Genomic DNA, 10,567 nt, shown 5'->3' on the forward strand with positions numbered 1-10,567 from the left:
GAATATAGAAATTAAAACTTAATAATAGATAGATATCATACTTAATAAATTAAAAAATAAATACTAAATTTGTATGTATGTAGGTAGGTAAGTAGGTACGCTTATTTATTTATTTTTTTGTTTGTTTGTTTTTTGTATGTTCATGAATATATTTTTATAACTTAATATACTTTTATTTATTCATTTGTGATTTATGTTTACACTTTATAAATATTAATTCAAATAAAATTCTTTAAATTGCTTCTACAGCGGTTTCTAATGTTTTATCATTCAGGTCTAATAACTTATTCATCTTCTAAATCAAAGTAATTTTCAAGGATAGCGAGAGATCTTCTATAAACATCATCATCAGGATGTCTTTAAAGTTCTTCAATAAAGTCTAAAGCACCGAATTACTCTAATTGAATGCAGAAAGGGTTATCGTTGCCTTACATAAAGTTATTTTTACCACATTCGAGAATGTGTTTTAATGATTCTAAAATAACAGCTATTGTTTTAACGTCCTTTGTAGATTTAAGAATGTCAGTATATATCTTTAATACATTCATTTCTACAAGTTTACGAATGTCTTAGGGATTAGCTTGAGAAGTGCAATTAGAAATGACCCAAGTAGCTTCACGGGCAATTTCATCAGAATCTTAGATCATGCATTCAAAAAGCCATTAAACATATTAAGGTTGATTAACTATCTATGAAATTTATCTTTCGTTACCAGCTGCGATATTACTAAGTACCCAACAAGCTTCTCTACGAACAGCCTTCTTTTGGTGCTTAACAAGCTTAAATATTTCTGGGAGGGCATTATATTTAAGAACTTCTTCAGTTTATTCATCAGTACCAGTGCAGACGTTACCAAGAGTACGCAAACAAGGAATTAATACAGAAAGGTATTAGTGATTAATTAATCTTATTAAAGTAGGAATGACGCCAGTATCAATGATACGTTGAATTCTATCTTCATCACCATCACTCAAGTAACTAATTGCCCATGAAGAATCAGTGAGGACTTCAGAGTCAGTTTCTTGCGTAAGGACCTTGCAAAGTGGCTTTACAGCTTCTTAAACAAGATTATAATCAGGTAAGGGACGACCTCTGCAAAGATTACTGAGTGCCCAAGATCCATGCTTTATAGTTTTTCTATCGTTTGTATTCAACAAAATATTAACAAGAGGCTTGAGTCCATCACATTTAAGAATCATGTCTCTGTAGACGCTGCAGTCACTATTTAAAATAAAAACAATTTTAAAAGATGAAAAAAATTGAAAAATTCAATTAATTAAAATTATTTTCAATTCATTTATGAATTTAAATTTTTAAATTTAAATTTTATTAGAATTCGCAATTTATTTATTTATATTTATATTTATCTATATATATATCTCTCTCTAACTATCTAGAAAAATTGTAAGTCTTTTTAAGCTTATAAATAAATTAATAACTTAAGTCGAAAAATTGCTTGAAAAAATAATAGAGAGTCCTCTAAAAATTGTCTATATTACTCACTATTAATAGGCGCGTTCTAAATAAAATTAAAATAAGAAAGTGGATGCTAAGAAATGCTTTCGTAAATAAATTATTTGATCAAATAAATAAATAAATAGCTCAATCGTTTTTACTTTTAAAGGAAATTTCCTCCTCCTTTTTATATTATAATTTATTTTTTCCTTTTAAGCTAATATATCAAAGTCAAATATTTTTACTTAGGATATTTTTGTAATGAAATTTATATTATTTAATAAATTATTGCGCGAACTTTTTTGTTTAGAAGATCAAGATAAATTAATATTAATTAATTGCTATTCAAACAAAATTTTTGAAGATCTTAAAAATTTTTTATTTTGAGTTTTAAAATTTATCTGCTAATAATCAATTCAAAATTCTTACCCTGAAATGTTACCGATAGCCCAAATTGCTTGCTCGGCTATATCTTGGAAAGGAGAAAGGAGAAGCTTACAGAAGAGAGGAATGGCGCCCTTATCCTTTATAAATTTAAAAAAATATTAATTTGATTAATAAAACAACTATTTTTTAATGCTAAAAACTACAAAAGCATAAATTTCGAGTAAAATCTTCTTTTATCTATTAAAATATAGTGAAATAAAATAGAATTCTTTTAAATATTCTTTAAAATCCCATATTATTGAAGTAAAAGTTTTGTTTATAAACTTTTAAGATTGTTTGTAGTATCTTTTAGTTTTAAGCAAATAAAATTACTATAATTGATTGTGTTTGGTGAGTGGTACCAGAAGCGATGTTAGTAAGACACCATGAAGCTTCTAACTGAAGAACAGGATAAGTACTTTATTTGATGAATTCAATAAAACGAGGAACACAATTTGAGTCGATGGCAATTTAAATGGGAGGAGAATCTTCAATAGAAAGCAACTTTCTAAGACCAATACATCCATGGTGCTAGAAAAGAACATCTTAGGAGTTGAGAGCAATTACCAACTCTCCAATTTGCTCGAACTTGAATGTTATCTTGTAAATTTACTCGATCTTGGCTCTGAATTCAGGCTCCAAGCTCATTAATGCTTAGTATTAATGAGTAAGTCCACCTCTTTCTTATTAAGACTATTCAGAACCTTAATTTGACTTGTCAATATTTCTATTTTTTCTGAGAATATCTAAACGCTTCTTTTCTCTTAACTCAACAGTATGGTTTTCCATTCTTCTGGCCTTTTCTTTGGCGTCATTGTCTTTGTCTTGGCTATTTTAATGTTCTACGTTACTAAAAATATTCATTTTGATTTTATTTAATGATTAGGCTATCTAAGTTATATGTGCTTTGCGCTTAGCAAAATTTTTAGTTTTTTTAGTTTTTTAATTTTAATTTGATTATAATTTTTAAAGTCTTCGGCAAAAATATCAGCAGAAAATAAATTTCCTTTTTTATTTTGATTTTTAGATTAAAAAATGTATTCCTCTAATTTGTGCTTAGTAAATTACGAAACTAGACTCACTCTGAAATATATTCATTTGATTACTTAAAAATAATATTGGTAGATCATAATTATTGATAACACTTTTAATAAAAAATGTTCATTTAAAACATCGTTTAATTTTTTATAAACAAATTTAAATTTTCGATTATAAATAAATGAGTTATTAAAACAAAGGAAACATTAATATTTAGATCTATTTGCTAAGAGTTGTCTGTCTTTAGCTACATAAATTAGTATTTAAAATTTATTTTCATTTACTTTCTTTCAAATTATTAAATTTTTTTTTTGATAACATAATTGATTCTTAATAAATATAATTTGCAACAAAAATAAAGAATTGCCTTCTTTCTTTTAACTGTTAAGAAAATTTTATAATATTTTTTGTATTATCTAAATTAACGAGATTCTAACATCTCATTAAGGTTATGATAAATAATTTGGTTATAATTAATAAGCTAAATATAATTTTAGAAAATTTAATTAGTATTCAAGTAAATTGCGTCTCAAACAAAAAAATATATTTTTGATCATTTTTATTTATTTATAAAATCTTTTGATCAAAATTTAATTAGCTAAAATTAAAGATTTAATAATAAATTTATCTCTTTAATTAATTAATTAATTAGATTAACATTTGACGATTAATTAAACAATTTATTATGAAAATTTATTTTTGCATGATTTAAAGTAAAGCTCAATAAATTTATGTTTATGATTGATAAAATAATTTTAAATAATTCTTTTTGTAAGATTTTGTTGAAGTATCACTTATAAATTATTTTATTATAAATGATTATTTAAACTTATACTGCTTTTTATAATTATATTAATGAAAGCATTTCTGATAAAGTAAAACTAACAATTAGAAAACACTCTAATAGAACAAACTAAGAAATGATGTAATAATAATAATAAGCAAGTGTTAAAAAAAAATATATTCAAATCTCATAATTTATTATTAAAAAAATAAATCAAATAATCATCATACAAATGTCTTCTTATATTTTGAAGAAAAAATTTAAATCAATAAATACTTCTATTTTTACCAAATCATCAATCAATCAATCAAAAATTAGATTTCGAAATACATTATTAAAAAAATTTATTTTCATTCTATAGTTCATTAATTCATTATTTGTTTCAACTTTATTAAAAGCTCTTTAAGGAAAAAATATTTTTTTTAATTATGAAAATTGTTAAGTAAGTATGAATAATTATTCTTTAATTATTATATTTTATTATTATTTCTATATTAAAGTTTTTTATTTATAAAAATATTTCTAATGATATAGCTTATTTAAAAAACTAATTATTTTTTTACTAAATTTCCATTTGTCCTTCTTAAATTATATTTTTTCTTAAATATTTAAATAATTTTATCACTTAGTCTGCTTAAGATACTTAAAAGTTTTTACAAAAAACATACTACATCTTCAATTTTGCTTGAAATTACAATATGAAAAATCTATGGTAAAAATTAATTAAAATCTATATATGTAAGTGTTTTAAGATTCTTTTTATCATAATCAGAGAAGAAAAAAATTTTAATAATCCAAAAATAAATTAGCTATTTTAAGTATTTTAAGACGACAGAAGTGACCTCATAAAAAGTTAAATTAAGTGAGTGGTATTAAAACCTTTAATGAAAAAAAATCACAAATTTTAATGTTTAAGTAAGATTAAATGACTCAAATCTAATTAATTCTTGGTTAAATCAAATACATCAAATAAATTCACGTATATAATAATAAAAATTAATAAAAGAAGAAACTTTAATCAAAAGAAAAGAGCTTATGGGCTATAAAAACTTTATTATCTTGATCATTTTAACGAGTTTTACATACTGTGGAGTTATAAACAGCAGAGTTATACTAGTTGATAAAATAGGGAATAATTTTCTTTTTAGGACTAACACTCCTGTCTAAGGTGATGATTACCAAATGAAAGAATTATTAGAAGCTATGGCTGAAAAAATATCTCAATCTGGGTACTAGCTTCCACAAGACCCTATGATCCACTCCTATAGCTTAGTATCGTTTGTGGACTCTATTAAATAAAACTACACAGAAGATAAATATTTTAAAAACCATACTGAATACAAATTTACTCACTATCCTATTTTCGGGTCTATAGTAAATCCTAATTCCTTACCTAATTTTTTAGCTAAATTCTTTTCTAAATATTATCCTATATGGAATCATGATAATATGAATATTATTACTTAAGAACTTAGAGAAAATCTTTTATAATAAGGAGAAAGACCAAAAATCATATTTTTCCATTGTATAGCTGGAGAAGATCGTACTGGCTAAGTTTTTGGTGGTTATGTAATGAGATACTTGAATTGGTCTTACTAAAGAGCTCTTGATTTTGATAACCAGGTTGAAACAAGGAAAATTAATAATGGTAGCAAGTATGGCTTGAATTGGTACTGCTACTATTTAAATAATCAAGAAAAGGGTGGTGATTGCACTTATGAGCCAAATTATTGAAAAAATTCATTGTTTTTAAAAATATAATTAATTTGTTTTTTATGAAAATGAAGTATATGTTGATAGATGCATAAAATATTTTAATAAATAAGAAGTATAATTTTGAATATTGATAAATAGGAACTAAAATCTAAAGTGAGTAATAGAGATAATTTTGAAATTAATTACGGAAAAACCCATTGTAAACGTAGTTAAAAAGGTGGGTGGGTATTCCTTATTAGAAACTTTTTATAAAATTTTTAATTTGTAAAATACTGAAATCTTAATAAATGTAAAAATTTAAATTAAAAAAAATAAACCCTATCTAAAAAATAAAACAAGTGATTTGATTAATATTCTTAAATGAAATATTATAACTGTTATATTTAATTAAATTGTAATAAATTAAATAAATTTAATAAAATAATTTTTTATTCTTTTCAAAGCATTCACATCATTAAAAAAAAAAATTATTTTAAATAACAAATTAAAATAATTATGAAGTATTTTTTAATAAAAATAATAAATCTATCTATCAAGAAATCATTCATTAAATCAGTCTATTTTTATTTAAAATTTTAATTTACAATTATCAGATAATAAAAAATGCTGAATAAGAATCAAGGTTTTAACTATCCTTATAAATATTTAAAAAAAGATTTATGAAGTTTTATTTCATTTATTAAATAATTAATTAATTTGTGATAATTTTTTCTACCTAATAATTGATAAAATCTAAAGAAAAATTTAAATTTTCAATAAATAATTTAAATTTAGATTAGATTCTTACAAACGCAAGATATTTATAATAAATAGGTATAATAGAATTTAGAAAATACAAATCAATAGCATAGCGAATAAATATATAATGGTGCCTTAAATATTAGCAAGGTTTTTGAACATTGCAAGTTTCATAATTTTTATCCAATTTAGATTTATTTATTCTGATCAAGTCCTTTCAAGTTGTGCTGCTGGAAATTATCTTGATCCCTTCACTCTATCATGTACATAATGTCCTGATGGCTATACATAAAATGCAGGGGTTAATGTAAAATGCTATTGTAATGGTCAACTCAAATCTAGTAGCGATTATCCATAAGTTGGTGGATTTACTTGTACCTAAAGTAGTACACAAGCAAACGGCTGCTATGTTTCTTTTGGCATTCAAGGAGATACATAAAATGATAATTAATGCTCTTTAGTCAGGACTACTGCTATTTAAAATTCCTGGTATCAAAGGTATAATTAAAAAATTGAAATTTTGCTGCATTTACAGATTAAAAGATTGATCTTCTTTCAAAATACAATAAATAGTTTATTTATAATTTATATTTATATATTTTTTTTAATGATAGAAATATTTTTAATGGGTTTGAACTATATTTGAAATTCTAAGCTTATTTGCCTGCAACTTAAACATATAAAACACCAAAGCTGTATAGTCTTCCTAATGTTAATTAAAGATTTAATTACAATTCTGGTAATTCTACAAATGCATTTGAATCTTAGTTTATGGTCTATCATCTAGATTAAGCATATTATTGGATGGATACATATAATTACCACTAAAAGTTAGCTAATTTATGCGCACTAACTGCTTATAATCAGATTTAAAAAATGCCATGTGAGATTTATGGAACTTTGCTAACTCAAAAATTAGCTAGTTCTACAGTTAAGAGCTTCTTTACATATAATATTGTTTTAGATAGTAGCTATTTGAATGTTTTTTCTACAACTTATTAAGTACACCCTATGAGACTTCCAGGAAAGCAAACCGGTGATTCAACAAGATTACCCTACATAAATTTTAAACTTCTAACCTTTGATTTAGATGGAAATTTAATAGATATGGATGTTGCATCACCAAATACATTTGCTAGTTTAGATAATTAGCTTTTTTTGTGCCCGAGTACTGACACTGATGGGTAGAATTTTAAAGAATTCGGTACTGATTTTACGTTAAATTGTTAATTAAATGCTGCTTAGTTTTAGAGTGATAGAAGTTAAAGCGTTTTCTATGAATTACTTATTGAAACAAATAACTCAGGGACCTTTTTAAGAGTTCCTGTTTAAATTTAAGGGAGTGATAAATACTATTCAAGATTCTTTTTGGTTGATAATATATCTGGATTTTATACTGAATAAGAAGGCTCAGCAAACTCAAATTATCTTAATTAAGATGCTCTTCCTTAAGTAAGAATTTAAATTTTGGTTTTTTTAAATATTAATTTAAATTTAAAAGCAGTACATTTTTAAATAGCTGTTTCAAAAATTTATTTAAGTTCAATCTTAGTTTATCTTGTATTGAGCTATCTATTTATCTTTCCATCCATCCATCATATCTTTGGTTTTTAATATTTTCAGTTAAGAGTTGAAATCTAAGAGAAAAAAATGAAGATATAAAATCATTATTTATATTTTTTTATCCTTTAAATAAGAATAGCATTTAATTTTATTTTATAAAAATAGACTTTCTTTGTGGCGACTAATATGTAAATGAATATAAAAATTTAGACTTCGAACAATTAAATAAATATGCCTGTCTTAATAATAACATATTAAACTATATAACAATCTGATCTCCCTAAAACACTCAATATATCATTTGTAGCTAAATATTAGCAAGATAGTTCATAATTTACAAATGCAGCATATCCAATATTTTATGTTTTTGCTGCTCTCACAGGCATCATTTGGATATTTAAATTTAATATATGGTCTAAATATAACCCTTAATCTTAAAATGTTTCTCCAGAAACTTTCTTTGCCCTTTGGGTTACAAATGGCTTGCATATTTTAATAGATATATGGGCTGATTTTTCATTTTATTATCTATTCTTCATGACAGGTTACTGGTTTGTGACATATAAATTACAAGAAACGCTTTATACTTTGATGATCAATCCTACTACAGAATCAGATCTCTTTAATGCTTTCAAAATTTTTATTATAATCTAGTTTTCTTTCAAAACAGCTTCATTTATGAAATTTATTTATCATTAGCTGTAAACAGATGTTCTTTTCTTAGATTGGGAAAATTAAAAATAATTTGAAGATGAAGATTAAGAAGATGAAAAGAAGAGAGGACTTTCGATTTGGAGAACTTTGTTTGTTGCTAATGAATTTAATGAACTTTCAGTAAATTATTTTATTTAAAACATTATTTAAAAAATATTTTTTAAATATTAAAGGTTGAAAGAGTAACATCTTTTGAATGGACTTTATTTTGGTTAGGATTTTTTTTAACTGGTTTATCATGGGATAATCTAGGTTAGGAAGTACCATTTTTAACTACTGAAGAAAAAGACTATGTAAATACGAATTAAGCTCTTCGTTACTTCGTAGCTGCTCTGTTATATGTTGTAATTGTACTTTTACAAATTATTGTAAAAAAGCTATTTATTATTTGGAATCCTACTCCTATTTAAGATTTCACTGATCTTTGTACAATAGCTAACATATCTATATTCATCATGGATGAGCAATTGCATGGTAATTAACTCTTTTAATTCTAAATTTTTAATTTATTTAAAAACTTGTTTACTTATTAATAGGATACTATGTTCATGGAAAAGCTCCAAGCGGTATTTCAGAAGGTAATACTTAATGGCTTAAAGAAGCAATAGAAAAAGAAGCAAGTTCAGCTGCTCATAGAGGTCTTGTTAAAGGAGAACATGTTTAAACTTTCGAAACTTACATACCCATTTCATTAAGATTTGAATATATGACTGAATATAAAATAAAATTTGATTAATTGAGTGCTATGTTTAATCAAGATCAATGGATATTTGCTAAGACTGTAGTCAGAGAAATGGTTTAAGAAATAGAAAAGCAACAATTTAGAAATCATATGATAAATGTTATAAAAACCTATATCAAAGAAGTTTAAATACATAGTCAAAATCACATCCTAAATAAATCATTTATAAATCGTCTGTTAAATCTTCCACCCTCTGATCCAATTCCTTATGATCTTCCCTTCTTCTACAGAGACCCAGATATGAACTATTGCAAAATATTTTATTATGGTAATGAATGGTTTCTTGTAATGTATGAAATGATTACTTTCTTATTCTTTAATTATTTCTCAAGCAGCCCTCTTGTAGCTATTTTGATTACATTCTTATTCAACAGAATATTCAGTTGGCTGAGAGATGTTTTTGGTAGGAGAAATATCTCTAGTAAAACAATGATAGATTAGAGATTCCTCATTTGATTTAAATAATTAATCAACAATCAATTTTTCTTATATTATTCTTTTTATAAACAGGCTCATAAATGTTATATTAAAAGTACTAACTTTAATTTATCAATTTTTTTCTATATGTGTACATTTTAAGTAGATCTTTAAGCTTATTTCAATCAGTTACTTTATCCTTTTGTTCAAAAAAAATAAAGTTCATCCATAAATTTTTCTAACTAATTTTAATTAATTAATTTAATAAATTGAATGAAATCTTTTTATTTTAATTTAATTTTTACTATAAAATGACCACGTTTCTTATAGAATTTACCCTAAAAACTTGTTTTGGACAAGTGATAATTGAATATATTTCTAATTCGAATGATAAAATAAGAATACATTAGGATAATCTAAATGTTCTAAATTTTACATTCATTCTTTCAATAGAATATTTTAGAATAAATTCTGTGAAATCACTGATTTGGATTCTATTACAGATTGTGAAACTTCCAATGTAATATAAATTTTTATCATATATACTGCAAACTTCGAGTTCTCAGTCCTTCTATTGTTCTGAAAACTTGTAAAATTTTTAAACTCTTTTATATTTTTATAGAACCCTCTCATTTTTAAAAAAATTGTGAAGCTCAAGGCTAAAGGTTTTACTGTAATCGTTTAAAATATCATCTCATTTTTTCTAAATTTAAATGTATTTTTATTTTTCAGATTTTAAAATAAAATCAAATAAATTAGGGGTTGGGGTTGGGGTTGGGGTTGGGGTTGGGGTTGGGGTTGGGGTTGGGGTTGGGGTTGGGGTTGGGGTTGGGGTTGGGGTTGGGGTTGGGGTTGGGGTTGGGGTTGGGGTTGGGGTTGGGGTTGGGGTTGGGGTTGGGGTTGGGGTTGGGGTTGGGGTTGGGGTTGGGGTTGGGGTTGGGGTTGGGGTTGGGGTTGGGGTTGGGGTTGGGGTT

At 24.8% G+C, this 10,567-nt stretch overlaps 3 protein-coding genes across 3 annotated transcripts; 2 read left to right on the forward strand and 1 right to left on the reverse strand. All coding sequences in view use genetic code 6, as the record gives it.

Moving 5' to 3' along the window:
* Positions 1-266: 266 nt before the first annotated feature.
* On the reverse strand, positions 267-2,745 carry TTHERM_01016220 (importin subunit alpha; the record flags this gene model as incomplete). Its single annotated transcript, XM_001030782.3, has 3 exons — positions 267-1,221; positions 1,885-1,979; positions 2,215-2,745. 3 exons carry the CDS (start codon positions 2,743-2,745, stop codon positions 267-269), a joined length of 1,581 nt encoding a protein of 526 aa, XP_001030782.1.
* Positions 2,746-4,738: 1,993 nt separating this feature from the next.
* Positions 4,739-5,437, forward strand: TTHERM_01016230 (dual specificity phosphatase domain protein; the record flags this gene model as incomplete). Its single annotated transcript, XM_001030783.1, has 1 exon — positions 4,739-5,437. The coding sequence occupies one exon, from the start codon at positions 4,739-4,741 to the stop codon at positions 5,435-5,437; it is 699 nt and encodes a 232-aa protein (XP_001030783.1).
* An 847-nt stretch (positions 5,438-6,284) lies between these two features.
* TTHERM_01016240 (meckelin) lies at positions 6,285-9,632 on the forward strand (the record flags this gene model as incomplete). Its single annotated transcript, XM_001030784.3, has 5 exons — positions 6,285-6,655; positions 6,772-7,609; positions 7,886-8,554; positions 8,608-8,908; positions 8,971-9,632. 5 exons carry the CDS (start codon positions 6,285-6,287, stop codon positions 9,630-9,632), a joined length of 2,841 nt encoding a protein of 946 aa, XP_001030784.2.
* Between the last annotated feature and the right edge of the window lie 935 nt (positions 9,633-10,567).

The sequence above is a fragment of the Tetrahymena thermophila genome (genome assembly GCF_000189635.1).
Source record: "Tetrahymena thermophila SB210 genomic scaffold scf_8254410, whole genome shotgun sequence".
NCBI classification, from domain to species: Eukaryota; Ciliophora; class Oligohymenophorea; order Hymenostomatida; family Tetrahymenidae; genus Tetrahymena; species Tetrahymena thermophila.